Source organism: Sminthopsis crassicaudata, chromosome 3 (assembly GCF_048593235.1).
Source record: "Sminthopsis crassicaudata isolate SCR6 chromosome 3, ASM4859323v1, whole genome shotgun sequence".
Classification (NCBI taxonomy): Eukaryota; Metazoa; Chordata; class Mammalia; order Dasyuromorphia; family Dasyuridae; genus Sminthopsis; species Sminthopsis crassicaudata.
Window position 1 is genome coordinate 3,062,675 of NC_133619.1, and position 20,000 is coordinate 3,082,674.

The 20,000-nt window shown below is 50.2% G+C and overlaps 1 protein-coding gene across 3 annotated transcripts in view; it reads left to right on the plus strand.

The window, feature by feature from the left end:
• Nucleotides 1–14,224: 14,224 nt before the first annotated feature.
• Nucleotides 14,225–20,000, plus strand: part of ATP13A5 (ATPase 13A5) — a 104,064-nt gene continuing 98,288 nt past the window's right edge. For 2 of the 3 annotated variants that reach the window (XM_074297833.1, XM_074297834.1), the window contains exon 1: nt 14,401–14,736. In XM_074297833.1, coding sequence (XP_074153934.1) covers nt 14,674–14,736 — 63 coding nt within the window. In that variant the 5' untranslated portion in view covers nt 14,401–14,673. Of the gene's footprint in view, nt 14,737–20,000 lie in introns of all 3 variants that reach the window. The other variant, XM_074297835.1, reaches the window with a different exon arrangement.

Genomic DNA, 20,000 nt, shown 5'->3' on the forward strand with positions numbered 1-20,000 from the left:
ATGGCCTGGGGTAGCTTCCCTGTGAAGGGCTTGATAATAGTAAGTACCAGGTGGGGATGGGGGCCGGAACCTGAGCCGAGCCGGGAGGGGAGCGGGTTTCTGGGGAACGGCGATGGGTCCTTGGTCAGAGGGGATTCCTTGAATGATGAGCTGGGGAAGAGCTGGGATTTTTGGTGGGAGAGCTTGGGAGCCATTAGGGGTTCCCTGGGGGCCGCCTGCTCCCCACCGGGCCGGATAGGGCTGATTTCCCACCAGGCCATGGTCTTTGAGGGCTGGGACCGTGGCTCCAGGAGGGCGTTGCCGGGCATGGTGGACACAGATGTGTCAGTGCAGCCTTCGGCCCTCGCAGTGCTTACATTCTGACACGAGATGCTGAAGAGCTCCCGGAAGGGCTCCTCCGAGGGTCAGGCACCATACCCAGGGCGCTTCCTGCCTCAGGAGCTCACGGTCAGCTAGGACCCATTGAGGGGAGAACTTTCCGCAGGGGGACTGTGGGAAGTTTCATGGAGGGCCAGCCTCCCCAGGAAGAGGCTAAAACCAGGGGGTGAGTCCCCTCCCATCCCCTCCTCCCTCTCCAGACCAGCCGCGTTCTCAAAGCTCCCTGATGGGCCTTCTCCCTTTGGTCTGCTCCTTAACGGCCCGAGTGTTGGGCTTAATTTCTCTCTGGGCCCCAGGCTCGCTGGGTGATCCCAGCCCAGTCATCTAGAGGTCTGTGCCCAGTGAGGGAGTTGTTGGGGACAGGGGATGAGGGCACACGCTCCCACTTGGATGGAATCTCACGGCTAACCAAAAGGGAAAAACACTCAAAGCTTCTTTTTCAGAAGGAAACCAGAGAGTCCAGTGTTAGGGAGAGATTATCCTGACTGCTAAACTGAGGGAAGGCGTGGGAGCCATGGAGAGAGCCCTGGGTCTCCCGGGAGCGAGCGCGCAGGGTCAGCCTCCTCTGAGAAAGCGCTGGCTCCGAGCTTCCTGGGGCGGCTTCCTCTGGGTGCTCCTCACAAGCCGAGATGCCCAGCTCCTCACAAGCCGAGATGCCCGGCTCTTCACAAGCCGAGATGCCCGGCTCCTCACAAGCCGAGATGCCCGGCTCCTTCCCTCCTGCTCAGCTCGGTTATTCACGCCTGGTCTCCCCCAGCTCTGCCCTCCTGGCGAGCAAACAGTTCATTATACTCTTTGGACCCAGGCCTGAGGCTCTCTCACCCTCAAGAAGGCCACACGATGAAGAGCTCTCCCAAAAGGCCACTAAAAAGAAAAATACTCCTTCCCTCTTGGGTAAATTTGGCTTCAGGGCCCCTGCGAGACTACCAGTCCCCCAGGCTCCCAGAGCTACCTTGTGGGTGCCCTGGCCTGAGAGGAGAAAGTCCGGGCAGCTGCTCGGTTCAGTGGATAGAGCTAGGCCTGGAGTCAGGAGGACCCGAGTTCAAACCTAACCTCAGACATTTACTAGGAGTGATCTTGGACAAGTCACTTTACCCTGTTTGCCTCAGTTTCCTTGTCTGTAAAATGGAGTAGAAGAGAATGGCAAACCGCTCCGGTGTCTTTGCCAAGAAAACCCCAAATGAGGTCATGGAGACTTGGACATGATGAAAGCATCTGGGGTGGACTGAAATCACCTCTTCCTTCACTGGATTTGCATTGTCTGAATTCCTCATACTCTCTGGGAAGGTGTCTCTCCTCCCCAGGAAGCCGGGCTCAAAATTCAAGTTTCCCCTCCCTCCCTCCCAGAGATGGGGTCACTCCACTGTCCCATCCCAGTGCCTGCATGCAGTCAGCACAATAAAGGCTAATGATCAAGGGAACATGTCACGGGGATCCCATTCCCTTTCTGACATTTAATTTTGGAGACTCCGGTGCTTCCCTCCACCAGACGGAAGGGCCCTGGCCCGTGGATGGCCTTGGCCTCTGCCTCGGAGATATGAGCTAGATCATGTCGGAACCTCATCTCTCAACTATTGTTTACCTTTTCGGCACCTAAACACAGCTCCTGTCTTAGGGATAATAGGGTCTCTCCTCACCTCTGCCATCCCCGGAGTGCCTCCTGCTGGTGAGTTAGGGAGAAATTCATTCTGAACTCAATACTTATGAAAAAGCTGTTTTGTCAGAGTCCTGTGACACTCCCCTGGCAGGTCTCTGACTTTTGGCGAAGGCGTTCCAGAAAATAAGGAAAGGCTCGGGATGCCCAGGCTGCAGCTGTCCGTGGTACTGTAACATTGTCCTATTGTGGCAGACAAGTGGATGACACAGTGGGAAAAACACTGGGCCCAGAAGCTCTGAGTTCAAATCCAGACACTCACTAGATGTCTGACCTTGGTTTGGTTTCTTTAACTATAAAATGGAGATAATAACCAGCACCTACTGCTCTGGATTGTTGTGAAGATTAAATGAGATAATCTGTTTTTTAAAAGAATATATATTTTTAATTAAAACATGGACAATTCTTTGACATTAACTCTTGTAAGACCTTGCGTTTCAATTTTCCTCCTTCCCCCACCCCCTCTCCTAGATGGCGAGTAATCCAATATATGTTAAACATGGTAAAATTTATGGTAAATCCATTATATGTATACGTATTTATGCAATTATCTTGCTGCCCAAGAAAAATCAGATCAAAAAGGAAAAAAATGGGAAAGAAAATAAAATTCAAGCAAACGACAAGAAAAGTAAAACTGCTATGTTGTGAACCACACTCAGTTCCCACAATCCTCTCTCCGGGTGCAGAAAGCTCTCTCCATCACAAGATCATTGGAACTTGTCTGGATCTTGAGATAATATTTGTTTAAAAAAAGCACTTAGCATGATGTCTGACGTATAGTAGGTAATCTCTCTCTTTCTCTCTCTCTTTATGTATGTATGTATGTATGTATATATATATATATATATATATATATATATATATATGTATGTATATGTCACCTTATTTTTTCCCTTCCCCATTGTGTATTCCACCACCCTGATGGTCCCTGAAACCTCAAGCAGCTTACAGTTTAGCCCGATATTAGTCATTCCTCCCCAGGAAACATAACTTAAGGGATGAGTCGCAGAGGATTTCCAAGGAAAGCCGCCCAAGTAGCCAGCTTCCCCAGAGTTGCTCTGCTTGGTCCTACCTCCCCTTCCCATCAATAAGTGCATTTGTGAGCCGAATTACAGGACACATTTTAGAGTCCGTCAGTTCAGAAGCCCGGGCGTCATTAATGCATACTCTATGGTCATTAACAGCCAACTTCAGGGAGGCAAAGGGATCCACTCTTTCTTTAGGGCTGTTAGCAGAAATTGCTCTCCTCCTTCTGATTGGTTTTACTCAACCTTCCTGAATTTAAATTAAGGGAAAGTTTAATAAATCATTAAATTAAATCAATCATAGAATTTAAACTAAGCATGAAAAAGTTCCTTGACACATAAATGCTATAGTAAAGGACACAAGAGTTGTGTTTAATAAGGCCACGTGTTGAATTATCAAGATGACTTTCCAACACACCCCTGAGCAGGGAGCACTTGGAGGACTTGGGGCAGGGAAGAGAAGTCTTGGCTTTGGTTTTAGCTTTAGACAGGTCTCTTCTGCCTTGACTTTACCCAGAGAAGGACCTTACCATCTTCTAGAGTCTGGAGATTGTCAGACTCCCCCATCCTCCCATCTGGGTCTTAACAGAAGATTCCTTGGGGCAGCAGAGCAGTGAAATTTCTCCCCGCTGGGGTCCTAAATGACACCCCCAACATGTGGCACCAGTTTTTGTGTCTTTGAGATGCAAGAACAGATTGGACTTGGGACTCGGCAAAGACTCCAAAGGGAACTTCTTGAGCACCCCGTAAATAAGAGAAAAGGGCATTTAGCAAGCAGACAGTAGGAGTTATCCCTTGGCCATTTTGATTTTCTAAGTTTGAACCCATATTCTTTTGGACTCTCTACACTTGTAGGGGAATGTCACAGACTTTTCTCGGAGGGCATGTGTTTTATATTAACTGTTCTCACTGTATCACCGTAATGAACATCTCTTTCTCTAAGCTACTTAAGGCTGGCTGACTCCATGTTTCCCAACTCAAAAACACTGGGTGAAGGAAGTGTGCTTGGCCTTCGTCTTGGGATAAGGCTCCTCTGGGAGAGTGGGAGTCTGAAGAAGGAGCTTGCATGGCTCTCACTGCCCCAGAGATTAACTTGTCTGGACCATCTTTGTATGTATCCGCTGTGGAGATGGCCTCTGGTCCCTTCTACCTTTGATAGCCTAGAACTATAACGGAATTGACAGATCAACCGCCTGGGCGATATAGCGTCTCCTCCTCCAGGGAATATCTGTGCTAGGATTTTAGTCTTCAGTCAGTAGAGGTGGGGAAGATCTTCCAAGCCACTGAAAATAAGGCACGAAGGCGGCAGCTTCTAAAAAAGCCCAAAGTCAGCCCGGGCCAGCGTAGGGCGGGAGTTTGGATATATTTCTCTGAAACCGATGATCTCTTTGGATTTTCATCAAGGTAGAAGATGATGTTTGTGTTCAGATCGACAGAGAATAGCCACAAAAACGACAGGGAAGGCATGAACTTAACTAGGGCATTTAGCAACATTGGGTAATAGATTTTGGAGATTACTCGAAACCAGAAGTCAGCCCCATCTTGTGCCAGAACCCATCCCTTACTAGGAATGCAATTAAAATTAGAGCCGTCATTTAGGTTACATTACCACAATGGACCTGGACACATCGGGGCCCAGTTTCTAGCACTCCACCCAAACAGTATCTGCCTGCTTTCCGCTTTTCTCTTTGAGCAGTGATAGAAACACTAAAGTGTATTCTCTCCCAGCATTCCCACCTCAGTAAAGTTGGCTCATAGTGAGTCCACACCCCCTGCAGATTGCCTCCTAGTCTCATCTGTATAATGGGATAGCAATGGCACATGTATCACAGAGTATTGTGAGGGCACACGCAAAGAGCTTTGGAAATCTTCCCTTGCTGCCTAAGTTCTAGTGATTTTTATTAGTTTCCCCCGCTGTAAGATGAGGACATTGTCATCAGTGGTGGCTGAGGTTCCTACAATAGTCCTGGGTCTTTCCACAAACCTGGATCGGTGCTGAGAACCTCGTCCAAGAGCCCATGAAGTGACATCTGTGAGCAGCCTGTGGTCCATGGGCATGGAGGCTCCCTGGTCTACAGCATCTCTGTGCTCGTCTGACCATTGGCTGCTCGTGTTTGACTTATGCACTCATGAAGAATGAAAGCGCTGGCTTTGTATCCCTGCCTTTGTCTCCTCTCTTTCTCTCTCGGGGCTTTGGGGTCCTCTCTGCCCAACCATGGGGTCCGGCGGGGTCCGACTAGATGATCTCCAAGCATCTTTCTGAGGAGACTTGGCTGAAATGAAGAACTAAAATGACTGGAGCCCGTGACCCTGAGAGCTGGGAGCCCCAAAGCTAAGGTCTCAGCTCTGACAGTGTCAGGACTGATGACTAAGGCTTTCCCAATTTGGGGCCTCACCTATCTCACCTGGAAAGTGAAGGGAGGGGAATGGCTGATGACTCAGTTCTAAGTTCTGTGATGATGTGAAATCTCTCTCCCTCCTGGCTGAACTTTGATTTTGCTGCCTTGGAATCTTTCCTTTTCAATCTCTTTTTGAGCTCTTTCAAGCTCTTCAAGGGCATAAGTCTGGTAATCATTAGAATGACTCTTGTAAAGTCCTCTTCTGGAAGGCGTTCTGCAGTGAGGTTTGAAAATCAAGGGCAACTCCATGGATCCTTCCAGGAGACCCTGCCTTGTGTGAATCAAGAATGATATAGCAGGAGGTGAACTCTTTGGAAACACCTCCAGTCTCCCGTGCTCGGAAGGGGTTGCCAGCAATTGTTCTATAGATTACAGCTCTGAAGCATCCTCCCGGGGGTGGGGGGGGACTAATTTTTGAAAGACGGTCTGTTCTGTGGTAGCCCTGGGATTTTGGTCCTAGAATAAAATAGCCCTTTGGATCTTTTTGTGTAGGATGCAGCGCCAGAAAGTCTACTTGATCTCCAAGTAAAGCGTAAGCTCTCTGAAGGTGGATCCAATTGTCTTAGTCCTGGCGATGTGGTCATAGATGAGCTGTTCCTCCAGTTATGTGACTTGGAACCAGAGAGCCAGCATCCGCTTTCATTTTTTATCCCCCTCCCCAGTAGAATGTAAGCTCCCAGAGGCCAGGATTATTTTATTTTTGTCCTATTTCTAGCCCCTAGAACATTTCCTGGCATGTATATGCTAGGACATTCCATGGCTCATCGGATTGGATTGGTTTGGTCTAAAGGGCCCTGAGAAGCTCATGTAGATCCGGGGACGTTTTAGGTGTCTCAGTGATCTCCAGTTTGGTCTGCAAACTCCTGGGCCTCCTTAGACAAATCAAATCCTTATGTCTTCACTCAAATTGCCTTGGTTAATGAGAGACCAGATAGACCCTGGTCTTCTCTAAGACAGCCGTTGCCATGAGATCATTTAATCTAATCAAGGAAGATGAGTGAGAATGGGACGATTGTCAGAAAACCTGACATTTTGGGTCAAATTCATGACCTACCTAACCATCCAAATGGCACCAAGAAATGTGTGATGGCAGAGCATAGATATGGAAGTCTCATGAGCAGAAACTCACCTGGAGATAGCACATTTTACCATTCCCACTGTGAAAAAGGCAGCGGATGGATTATTGTCCCATTTTATAAGTAAACAAACGGAGACTGAAGAGGTGAAGTGTTTGCACATGGTCACGTGGCTAATTAAAGATAGGGACAATTTTTTCTGTCTCCAATGCCATCCTAATAAACAAACAAATTAGCAAATAAATAAATGAACGAATGAGTAAATAAATAAAGCCAAAGTAGACATACTCTGCCCCCATTAGATCCTGGTTTTTCTTATGATCTCTCAACTTGATTGCACCTAAACTTTATTGAGCCCACGAGGTGGCGCTGTGGAAGATTGTGCAAGATCCACGTTGGACTCTTGCCTTCAGATGCTTCACCCTCTCACCTCAGTCTGAGGACCGGGATGTGGGGGTGCACCGCCTCCCAGTCATCGGGAAGAGCAAATGCAACAGCATCTGGTATGCATGCGAACTCTAATCGTCACACCTACATACCGAGGACATTTTTCTGGTGGACACTATATTCTTGTCCATTGTTCTCCGTTCACCTCTCTAAAGATTTCAGGGCACCATTAGTCTTCCTGTCTCTAGATTAGGTAACCAGCTGAGTCATAGCCCGTGTGATTTTACAGGTTGGGTCCCATTGGCTGTCATCTAATAAATGAAAAGTTCAATTCAATTCAAAATAATCAATGAGACATTTATTAAGCTCCTATTGTGTTCTAGACACTTGGCTGAGCTTTAATTTCATTAGAAATTCTGTTGATCAAATGTGAATGACTTGGCTCTCCTCAGCAGTACAATTACTGAGGACTAGTGAAGAAAAATATTATCTTCCTCCCTGAAAGACTTGATGGACTCTGAGTGCAGATGGAAGCAGACTTTTCCTTTTTTTAATTTTTTCTCATTTTGTTTTGTTTTGTTGGATCCGTGTTTTCATTCACAGCATGACTAATGTGGAAAATGTTTGGAATGACGGCTGCGATGTCAAAGTTTTCAGTTTGCAGAGATTCTGCCGTCTCTTCCTTTGAAAGCATTCCTTTGTTAGAAGAACAATGGATGGAGGGACTGCTAAGTGATGCGGTGGACGGAGCACCAGCCCTGGTCAGGAGGACGGGGCTGGGCCGTGACAGGTATTCTTTCCATAAGGAACTAAGTGGAGTGAGTCAGCCAAGTGGCCAGGGGGGCAAGACAGGCAGAGGGGCCCCGCCCTTCCCTGCTCCTTCCCCCTACATCCAGGAGGCCCTGCTCCTCGCCAAGGCAGACGGCAGTCGTAGCTTCTGCCAGACATGGTGCTCCTCCTCTTCCCCCCCTCTGCCCATCGAACGGGTCCTTGGGATTGTGGGTAGTTGTGAGGCCAGAAGATGGGGGCTGAAATCTGGGCTCCTTTTAGGGCTTAGTTTTGTGACATTGAGCAAGTCTCCTCAGCTCCTTCCTTCTAATGTGAAGAACATAGGTGATCTCCAAGGTCTCTTTGAGCCTTCAAAGTAGCAGTGCTTGCTTTAGGAGGCTGGAGGCTGGGAGTTAAAAGACTGGAGGCTGGAGGCTGGGAGTTAAAAGACTGGAGGCTGGAGGCTGGGAGGCTGGGAGTTAAAAGGCTGGAGGCTGGAGGCTGGGAGTTAAAAGACTGGAGACTGGAGGCTGGGAGGCTGGGAGTTAAAAGACTGGAGGCTGGAGGCTGGGAGGCTGGGAGTTAAAAGGCTGGAGGCTGGAGGCTGGGAGTTAAAAGACTGGAGACTGGAGGCTGGAGGCTGGGAGTTAAAAGACTGGAGGCTGGAGGCTGGGAGTTAAAAGACTGGAGACTGGAGGCTGGGAGGCTGGGAGTTAAAAGGCTGGAGGCTGGGAGGCTGGGAGTTAAAAGGCTGGAGGCTGGGAGGCTGGGAGTTAAAAGGCTGGAGGCTGGGAGTTAAAAGACTGGAGGCTGAAGGCTGGGAGTTAAAAGACTGGAGGCTGGAGGCTGGGAGGCTGGGAGTTAAAAGGCTGGAGGCTGGGAGGCTGGGAGTTAAAAGGCTGGAGGCTGGAGGCTGGGAGGCTGGGAGTTAAAAGGCTGGAGGCTGGAGGCTGGGAGGCTGGGAGTTAAAAGGCTGGAGGCTGGGAGGCTGGGAGTTAAAAGACTGGAGGCTGGAGGCTGGGAGGCTGGGAGTTAAAAGGCTGGAGGCTGGGAGGCTGGGAGTTAAAAGGCTGGAGGCTGGAGGCTGGGAGTTAAAAGGCTGGAGGCTGGAGGCTGGGAGTTAAAAGGCTGGAGGCTGGGAGGCTGGGAGGCTGGAGGCTGGAGGCTGGAGGCTGGGAGTTAAAAGGCTGCAGGCTGGAGACTGGAGGCTGGGAGTTAAAAGGCTGGAGGCTGGGAGGCTGGGAGTTAAAAGGCTGGAGGCTGGAGGCTGGGAGGCTGGAGGCTGGAGGCTGGAGGCTGGGAGCGAGCTCTGTCACCACCTTTAGTGTGGGCTGAGACGTACAGGTCAGACAAGTTGCACCAGAAGCTCTAAAAGCAAAGCTGTTGTCCTGGATCAGGGTGTCAGCCACAGCCTGAGGGCCGTATTCTGCCTCTACCTTATTCCCAGCTGCCATAACAGATGAAATGGAGTTGGGCAATACTGGACAAAATAAAAGTGCAAGAAAACACAGATTACATGACGAGGTGCCGCCTGCAGGCCCCCTCCCCCATTTCTGTTTGAGTTCAACAGCAGACCTCAGATTACCCAGCAGGCACCTTCCCCATGGCACGGGGTCAGTACTAAGTGAGCCCCTCCCCAAGCCCCTTCTGACACTGCGGACATCTCCCTCCATTCAGAGAGAAGGGGGTCCCGGAGCGGGACCTGAGGCCATTTTACAAATGGAGGCCGCCGAGACATTGCCTGACGTTCTTGAGATCTCAGTGGGGAGAGAATCCAAGGCCGGTCTTGAGCCCTAATTCCCTGACTCCCGGTGTCACGTTACTCCACCCTCTCACTTCAGAGAAAGGAAACTGAGATCTGGGGAAATGAAGTCACCGGACAGAGTCCCAGAGGTGGCAAGGAGATAAGCGGGTTTTGAACTCAGAGCCGCCTTTTGCCTCCATCTCCAGCAAGCTTTCCCTCAATTGTCCCGTTTCTCCCCAGGTTCTGCAGGTTCCTCCTGTGCTCCCCTGCACCACAGTCTCCTTCCCCTCCCTCTCCCTCGGCTCCTCTTTCACCGTGGGAAGCACAGTGAGCTCTGGGAACACCCCAAGAGCTTCGTTCCAGGGAGCTCCGAGGGTACCGTTCTGCAAGGTTAAAGCTTCCTGGCTCCCCTGCTCCTCCGTACCCGGGGCTGGGTGCTGAACGACAGAGGACCCTGGGCCGGGCCCTGGGAGCCGTGGGCTCCCACCTCCATCCTGGGCCTCCCAGCTGAGTGAGATCCCTTTCCCTCCTCTCGCTCCAGCCGGGGAACGCTCTGAGCGGCCATGGAAGGTCACTTCCACCAGGGAACTAGCAGGGAGGGCCCTTCTAAGCATGAAACTGGCCCCACCTATGGGAAAGGGCATAATCCTCTTAAGGGCTCCTGGCTCTTGTCTTGGTCAACAAAGCCTTGAAACCAGACTCCCGGTGCCTTAATCCTGGGGCACCGGCATTCCAGAGGCACGGCTCTTAAAGGGCAAGCAGCGCGGGCGGCCTTCCTCGGCCTCTCTGCCCTGGATGAGCAAGGGGAAGATGGACAGCTCTGCTGTCGGGGTCAGCCGGCCAATGAACGTCCACGAGGTGCCTACTGTGCGCAGGCCTCCATCTCCACAAATGGCCGAAGTGTGGAGGAGGGACTCGCGCCAGTGAAAGTCCAGCATTTCTTCCACTTGGCAGACTGCTGAAAGTCTCCAAGGGGCAGGTTAACTGGGGCTTCTCTAAGGCTGCTCCTGCCTACCTTCATCAGGAGGGAAAGCGCTCTCGTTTCCATTCCGAGTGTGGGTTAAAGCTGGCCTTCATCTCTCACCTTAGTCTGGGCCAAGAACGTCCCTTAAGCTGGGGATGGGCTTCAGCGAGCCTTCATCTGCCCGGGCCGGGCCTGGCTCTGGGGCAGGGTTTGCCGCCAGGTGCTGCTGGGACTGCTCTCCTCCTCTCTTAGCTGGCGTTCTGCAGCCCCACGATGGTCCGTCTTCCAGCCTTAAGGGCCTTCTGTGCAGACAAGAAGCCCTGCCCTTCTTGGTCTGAGGGTCTCTTATTAAAATGGAGTCACGGCAGGGCCCTGGGAAAGGTTGGCCCTCCACAGCCAGAGTTATCGAGTGTGCCGTTCCTCCCTGGTCATGCCTGAGAAATGGGTGGATCTTTGTCCGGAGTCTTATTGGGTATTTGTCAGGAGCGTCTCTGAATCAAAGCCACATGGAATCTGTCAGACAATCACAGAGCTTGGAGTGAGACTGGAGGGGTGTTTGGGCCTATGTTCTCCAGCTTCCAAGGGGAAGAGGGACAGAGCCAGGGACCCTGGAACATGTGCTTTCCGCCCCGGTCTCTGGGCTGCTCGTGTCTCTCTGGTTAGTCTGGTTCTCCCAGGAAAAGCTAGGTAATAATCCAATATTAAAAAAAAAATTAAAGTTTCCAAAATTCATATTTTTTATTTTTTAATCCCAATTATTTCTAAATATATTCTTCCCTGATCATTATACACTTCAACAACAATACTACACGAGGATCGGTTCTGATGGACGTGGCTCTCTTTGGCAATGAGAGCATCCAATTCAGATCCAATTGATCAGTGATGAACAGAACCAGCTCCACCCAGCGAAAGAACTCTGGGAGATGAGTGTGGACCACAAACAGCATTTCCACTCTTTCTGTTAATGCTTGCTTGCAATTTTGTTTTTCTTCCCAGGTTATTTTTACCTTCTTTCTAAATCCATTTTTTCTTGTGCAACAAAATAACTGTGTGGACATGGATACATATATTGGATTTAACTTATACTTTAACATGTTTAACCTGTATTGGTCAACCTGCCATCTGGGGGAGGGGGTGGGGGAAGGAGGGGAAAAGTTGGAACAAAAGGTTTTACAAGAGTCAATGTTGAAAAATGACCCATGCATATATCTGGTAAATAAAAAGCTACAATAAAAATATATTCCTCCCTCTCCTTTACTCAACAAGCTGTTCCAAGCAACAGAGATTTTAAAAGAGAAAAAAATCCAGAAAAAACCAACCAATACAGTTCTTGTGTCTGCCAAAATATGCAATATTCCACCCTGGGGTCCCCCACCCTTGGGGGAATGGAAGGAGGTGAGTTTTCTAAACTATCCCTTAGGGTTTAGCTCAGGAATGTTCATTGTTCAGGGTACAGTTTCATTGTATTTTTTTAGTCACACAATAATTATATATTTTTTTCCATGGTGGTTTTAACCTCACTTTATCTCAGTTCAAAAAAAGTTCTCCGCCTCTCTGAATTTTTAATACACTTTATAATCCGGCACAAATAATAGAGGATATATAGTCTATAGACATTTCTCTCTCTCTTTTTCTCTCTCTGTCTCTCATGTTACATTGATATTCTATTCTATTTTTGCCCCCATCCTTTTTGAAGGCCTTCCCAAATTGCTGAGCCAATATTTTGCTTTCACTTCTTCACTAACCCCTGTTTTGATAGGTTTTAGGATCCTTCTTTTGGGTTCCGCGGAGTACCTGCCGAGCGGTAGGACAAACAGGTTTTTACTTTCTGTTTTTCTTAGCAGAGCTCCAAACGGTTTCCCTGACTCGTCGGCCCATCCGCAGCTCCGCCAGCAGACTGAGTTTGTCTTCCCACAGCCTCTGCAACATTGTCTTTTTTGTTAATTTGCTGGCATGAAGTAAAACCTCATGACTAGTGACTTGAGACAGTCTCTCCTATGGTTATTAATAGTCGTTAATTCTATTAAAATTATTAAAAATTCTATTAAAATTGATTTCTATCCTTTGACTTCTTGCCAATTAGGGAACAGCTCTTGGTCAGAATGACAGATCAGCTGCATCCTCTGTGCCTTCTCCTGAAGAGGAGGGACCGCTGATGTCCCAGAGGGGCTGCTAAGGGAGCGAATTTTCCGTAAGCGTTGCTGGAGAGTCCTGGATCAGCCCAGTACACTTTGGAGAGGCGTGTCACTAAAAGGTAGATCACAGACCAGCAGATAGACAGACAGACACAATGCGCTCTGGGTACATTGCCTTCTCTGAGCTCATGGGGAGGAACTCAAGCCAAGGTTGTGCACATCCTCTGCCCTGGGAGTTCTTATCTGTCTGTGGTGGAAGCCTGCACCCACCCCAGCTCCCTCCCTCCTTCCTTCCCTTCCTCCTTCCCTTCCTTCCTTCCTTCTTTCTTTCCTCCTTCCCTCCCTTTCTTCCTTCCTTTCTTTCCTCCCTCCCTTCCTTCTTTCTTTCTTTCCTTCCTTTCCTCCCTCCCTCCCTTCCTTCCTTCCTCCTTTCCTTCCTTTCCTTTCTCCCTCCCTCTTTTCCTTCCTCCTTCTTTTCCTTCCTTCCTTCCTTCCTTCCTTCCTTCCTTCCTTCCTTCCTTCCTTCCTTCCTTCCTTCCTTCCTTCCTTCCTTCCTTCCTTCCTTCCTCCCTCTTTTCCTTCCTCCCTCCCTCTTTTCCTTCCTCCTTCTTTTCCTTCCTTCCTTCCTCCTTTCCTTCCTTCCTCCCTCCCTCCTTTCCTTCCTTCCTCCCTCCCTCTTTTCCTTCCTCCCTCCCTCCCTCTTTTCCTCCTTCCCTCCCTCCCTCCCTCTCTCCCTTCCTTCCTCCCTCTCTTTCTCCCTCTCTTCTTCCCTCCCTCCCTTCCTTCTTTCCTTTTCCCAGAACTGCCCATGCCATGGAAACCCCATTCATTCTCTTACAGTAAATGATGGCTTTTGCTCATTTGCAACCCCTGATGAGCCTTCAGATTCCCATCATAGTAGCAGGCCATCGGGTTGACTGCTTCATTTGACAAATGAGGAAACTGAGATCCAGAGAAGTTAAAGGAGGTAAAGAGTTGCCCTTCATTGGAGGGCTTCTGGCAAAGGCTGGATTATCACTTGTTGGTTGAGTGACGATGGGGATTCTCAAGCCTTTTTCCAAATCTGAGAGTCCATGAATTTTCGGAAAAGAACAAAGCTGGGGTGGAGAGGGGTGAGACCTCCTTCTGTGCAGATTCTACTTACCTCCATCCATGCATCCCGGGAGGCCCAGGGCTTTGCTTCTGTTTGATCCCCACTTTTCACCGGAGTCTCTCCTTCCTTTTGGCTCCATCTTGATGTTGAGGAACAAGACACCCCCACAATGTTAGGGTCCCAGGGTCAATGTCGCACCTGTGATGAGTGAATTCTCAAACTCAGTTTGACTCCAAGTTAAGGAGCAAAGACTTATTACGCTGCTGACAATGGCTAAGGTCCAAAAGAACCGGGAGCGAGAAAATAAATTTATAGGAAAAAGTGGGAGAGATTGGGTGCTTCATGTCACTGATAAACTGAGTCTTGGAGGAGGAGCTAATGGGTGTTCCGAAATGCACCTATTGTTGAATTCTCTGACTTGGAGGTGGAGCCTTTGGGTGCGCTAATATTCACCGCCTTATTGTCTCAGAAATCTGGCTCCTATGGACCAACAGATCCTTATCTGACGTCTGCATTGTTCGGGGAAGACGGGGCTCCCCAGATCCGGAGGCCTTAGGGTCAGGGCCAAGCCACCTTGGAGTCATTGTCACCTCCTCCCGGGACTAGCCGGTGTCAGAAGTCATTTCCACTTTCCCCAGCCGGGCTGTCCCTGGCCCCCAAGTCTCTGGCCCTTTCTCACTGGCTAATCTCTGGCTCGTTCATGAAGGATCTCTTCCGTTCTTGGTGTGCTTGGCCGGGCTCCAGCGTTTGCTGATGGGAAGTTAACTTTCTTGCCCAAGCCCTGCTCGTGCGGCATCTGCCTCCCTCAGTTGGCTCGGCAGCCGAGGCTGGGAAGAGAAATCAAGGCAGGGCAGCAACATGGGAAGGTCCCTCGGCCTGCCCTGCTCCCCTCGGTTAGTCCAATAAGGAAGGGGTGTGGTAGGATATTTAAACATCGTTGCGCAGCTGGGATGAAAGGTATTTGTTGCTCAGCCTTCCAGCTGGCCCGGTGAGGAACTCCCCGAGGGATTAGCTGGAGCAGACCTTGGCAGGGGACAGGCCGGCCTCCACATGGAGGAGAACCGCAAGAGAGCCCACTGGGCCCTGCTGAACCCGGGAGAAGACAACGAGCTGGTGAGTGCCCGGGTCTGGGGGAAGGAGGCAGCCGAGAGACCCGGAGGTGGCTCCTGCAGATCTGTGGGAGCGCAGTCAGGGGGGCCAGCTTGGAGGCAGACCATTGTTGGGGACGGCACAAAGACCCCGGCTCCAGTCCTGGGAAAGAGCTCTGCCCAGAAGCCAGAGGACCTGAGTGAAATCCCCCCCCTCAATGCCTATGGTACGTGTGTATCTCGTACCTCTGATGGGTGACCTTGAGCCAATCCTTTGAAAAATGGGTGGCTGGGGGGACCGATGACCTCTAAGGTCCCTGCTGCCAGGATTCCACAATTTTGTGGCCAGCCCTGCTGGATAATCCAGGGACACTGGAGGCCTTTCTCCCCCTTCTCATTTTAAGGAGCCCGGGAGGGGGGACTTTGGCAAAGGATCCTAATGCGGTCCATCACCGCTGCTTTTATTTTGAGTGAGGCTCCCTCCATCTTTGTGTTTCTAAATCATGTTGGGTGTTTGTGAGGTGCTTGATGTTGTGGGGGGCACGGGAATGGAGGCCATCTAGGACACTGGTCATGGAGGCATCAGGGAGCCAGCAGTCCGAGCGCGGTGGCTTCTGGGACTCGGGATCTCCCTCTCGGGGACTCGGTTTCTCCCCATGAAAAACGAGGGGGTTCAGCCAGACAATCCCTCTTCTTCTTTCTCCCCCAACCCCCTTCCCTGCTTCTCTTTTATCAGCGTCATCTCCATTGCGCAGGATTCCCGGGCTCCTGGCCAAAGGAGAGCAGGCCGTTTGTAAGAACTGAGTGTCTTTTAAAAGACCAAGCCAAATCACCCTCTGTGGGCTTGCCAGTAGCCTTTTTTTTCCCTTTTTCTTTTTAAGAATTAAAAGGAGTTTATTAAATAGGTCAGGGTGACAATGTGGAGAGGCTGGTCCCTGGGGCTCAGCCTAGAGGCATTTCTAATGCAAATGAAAAAACTCTCCCATAGTCCTCCTTCCCCAGCTCTTCTGGGTGCTCCTAACAACCCCCCCCCCCCCAATCTGGTGTAAGACGGTCTTAGGGAGAAAGCAGGTGGGAAAGAGGCAGCCTGGGTGACTGAGAAGACTGTGCAATTAAGAGTCAGTCATTTCCCTGTCTTCTTCCACTTGTTTCTGTGGCTTCCTGAAGCCTGTGAATTAGAACTGGAAAAGGCCCTGGGGAACACTGAGTCAAATCTCCCTATTCCATGGAAGTGGAAACTGAGGCACAAAGTGCCATGCTCAGGATCCTCTAGAGGCAGAATTAGCCTGGGCTGTCAATACCACCTGGGGGCCCTCAGTCTTTCTGAAGTCCTCCTAGGGACTAACCAGGTTCCTTCGTCCCCCCAAACTTTGAGATCTTTTCTGATCTGAGCACAACTAAAGGGCCTGTCAGAGTGTAGGTATACAGTAGGTGCCTAATTTTTGTTCAGTCATCTCAGTCCCGTCCGCTCTTTGTGATCCCAGTCCCCTCCGCTCTTTGTGATCCCAGTCCCATCCGCTCTTTGTGATCCCAGTCCCATCCGCTCTTTGTGATCCCAGTCCCGTCCGCTCTTTGTGAGCTCATTTAGAGTTTTCTGGGATGGTTGCCTTTCCTTCTCCAGATCATTTTGCAGTTGAAATGGAGGCAAAGGGTTAAGTGATGTGCCCAGTAGCACAACAGGTAACTGCTGGAGGCCAGAGGCCCATCGCTGGCCCACCCAGCTGCCCGTGGCGCCTACTAAGTGCATCTCTTTTCTTCTCTCTGTATGTTCGGAAGTCTATGCTGAACATGTTGCCCCCATGTCAGGGGGCAAACAGAGGCAGCAGAGGGCTTTAAGTGGGTCTTCCGATGCGGTGCTGGCCCCTCTGGGAGCCCTTGGTCTGGTTGCTTTCTGCACCCCCTCCCCCCACCAAGGAAGGGAAGTGTTTCTTCTGTGTTTCTTCTTCAGGGCTCTCGTTACTAGCTTCCCCTCCTTTCCCTTCTGAGCTGCCCTTTTCCCGGTCCTACCTTGTAGAGTTCTGGAAACACAGACCCGAAGTTCGCTCCTAGTCCCTGGGCTAACCTGGGCATTGGTGAGAATCTGGGGCCTGGGTGCCCCCCCCCCCCCGTGTCCCTCATTTCCACTCAATTCAACTGAGACAAATTTCTCTCAAGGGCCCCGGTAAGAAGGGTTTGCTGGGCAAGGACCCACGTAGCCAGGAAGCCCATCAGGACTGCGAGTAGCCTAGAGGCAGGGGACTGGGGTGGCTGAAGAGGGGAAGGACACCCCATCTCCCCTCCCTGAAGCCCACACTATGCAGGAATAGGACAAGCAGAGAACAAGAGAGTTGCTGGGGGCCCGTGGCCTTTTCATGAGCAAGCGACGGCCCTCCCAGCATCGGTCTCCCCACCTTGCCTGGCCACAAAATCCAGATGTTCAGGTGGAACACTAATGGGAAGGGGCTGGTGGAGTCACTGACGATGGGGGGGTCACCTGCCAGGAGGGAGGGTGGGCGCCTCCGAGCAGGGGCGGATCCCCCACAGGCCTCTCGGTCAGCTCCGAGGACTCAGCCAGGTTGGCAACTGAGGGTTGGATCAGGGCAGCCTGGAGACGTTAGGAATTCCGGGTGCTTTATTTTGTGGGAGCCTTAGTTATCACCATGAAAAGGGGCAAGTCCCGTAGGAAGGAAATCCCTCCTGCTCCTTGGACATCTCCAAGGAGGCAGCGCTTCCGGCCTCCTGAGGAGCTGCTTTCGTTTTGGGACCGTGCTGGGTTTTTCTCATTCGTTCTGCTTTCTAACCGCCATGATCTCAATATTTGTCTCGTGGAAGAGAAATCGGACTTTTATCCCATAGCCAGAGGTGGTAACTGATCAACAGACAAAGGAAGCTTTGGGTTTAAAGTAAGAAAGGCCTTTCTTTTTTTTTTTTCTTTTTCTGAGACTGGGGTTAAGTGACTTGCCCAGGGTCCCACAGCCAGTAAGTGTCAAGTGTCTGAGAGCAGATTTGAACTCGGGTCCTCCTGACTTCAGGGCCGGTGCTCTCTCCATTGCGCCCCCTAGCGGCCCCAAGAAAGGCCTTTCTGAGAATTGGCTTGTCCACGGTGGGGAAGGGCTTCCAGAGGAAGTAATGAGCTCCCCAGCGCTGACAGAGTCCTTAGTCATCTCTCTGCAGGGAGGTAGAGAGGAGCCGGATCAGGGGACTTCTGATGCTCCCCCGGCTCTGAGGGGAGAGAAAATGGGAGCAGGAGACTCTGAGGGACTGGAATCCTGCTCCGGAGGCTGCTCCCAGTAGTCGTGGGAGGGGGCCGTGGAGAACTCCTTGTGAAACCTTGTATGTAGCTTGATACAATATTGCACTGCAACAGGGAGAGAGACCCTGAGAAAGGCCAGTGTGGGAGAACTGGTGATTAGAGGGGAGGGGGAGGATGGTGATGGCCGCGTGTCCCCGGACGCAGGGGGATGTGCCTGGTTTGGAAACGAGAGAGATAAAGCAAAGGGCAGAGCTGGAGCCCGATTTTTGGTGATGGTATCCCCACGGAAGCAAGAGCCCCAGCCTGGGGGGGCAGCTCCGCAGAAAGGGGGAGACAGATCGCTTTGCTGTTGGATTTCAAGGGAGTCAGTTTGGACGTTCTTAGGGAAGGAGAGTAATGTCACAGGAGGAGGACCTGGGTTTGGGACTCAGCCCTCCTTGTGTCCCTTTGCGCCTCAGTTTCTTCATCTACAGAACGGGGCTAACGCACCTCATGGGAAGTTCAGAGAGGAGAAACAGTACTTGCATGCTCTGTCTCCACATGTCCTCATTACCACGTGGCCATGAGAAAAGAAGATGGCTCTCAAGGCTACTGGTAGGTGGACCCGCCTCTGTTCACTGGAAAGAGCAAACTGAGCTTTCGGTTCATTCCCGCCTAGAACGTTCATTCCCGTCTATCCAAGCTGATTCCACAGATGCTTCTGAAGGGCGTACCAGGGCTCGGGCCGTGCTTTGTGCTGGGCTCCAGACAGTCTCTGCTGCCAAGGACCTTGGGGTTACAACCCAAGAAATACACTGAACTGCCAAAGCAACATAATAAAAATGACAATTCCACCTAAATCAGTCTATTTATTCAACATTCAAAATTCATCTGGAAGAACAAAAGGTCAGGAATATCAAGGGAAATCGGTGGGAAAGGCAGCTTAACCGTCCTAGATTTCAGATTATATTATAAAGTGACAATCATTGAAACAATCTGTTACTAAGAAGTTACTGGTGATTCAGGGGAACAGACAAGGCACACAGTACACGTAGGGAATGACCATAGTGATCTAGTGTTCGATAAAGCCAAAGATCCAAGTTTGTGCAACGGAGAATCCCCATAGGGTAAACGTTGCTGGGAAAACTGAAAAGCAGTTTGGTAGAACGAAGGCACAGATCAACAACTAACATGGCATACAAGACGAAGCCAAAACGGGTGTGTGATTTCCACAGAAAAGCTGACACCATGAGCTAAGTGGGGGGCCTAGAATAATTAGATCTACGCATAAGGGAAGGATTTTGGGCCAAACAAGAGACTTATAAGCATTAGGAGTTGTAAAATGGCTACTTTTTGATTTCATTAAATGAAGGTTTTGAACAAATAAAACGAATGCAGCCGAGATTAGAAGGAAAGCAGAAAACTAGAGGAAAAATTTCTCCAAGAAAGGCCTCATTTCTCAAACTATAGAGAAGCTGAGTCAAATTTATGAGAATATGATTCATTTCCCCCATGATTGTCAAAGACTATGGAAAGCGGTTTCCAGATGAAGAAATCAAAGTTATCTGTGTATCTATTATGGAAAAATGCTCTGAATCACTATTGATTAGAGATATGCAAGTTAACACCACTCTGAGACACCAATTTAAACCTATCACATGGACTAATATGAGAGAAAGGGAAAATGACAAATGTGAGAGGGGACATGGGAAAATTGGGCCATAAATGTACTTTTGGTGGAATTGTGAACCATTCTGGGGACGATTTGGAATTAGGCCCAAAGAGCTATCAAGCGTGTGCACTTGGGCCCAGCGTTACTACTACTAGATCTGGATCCTAAAAAGGATCAAAGAAAAACATTTAAATGGACAAGAATATTTATAGCAGCCCTTTTTGTGGCGGCAAAGAATTGGCAATTGAGAGGGTGCCCGTCAACTGGGGAATGAGTGGGGTGGATTGCTGTTGTGCTGTAAGAAATGATGAGCAGCAAGATTTCAGAAGCCATGTGTGAACTGTTGCAGTGGAGTGAGCAGAACTAAGAGATCCACAGTAATACGATGTTGTTGGGGGGCCGCGAG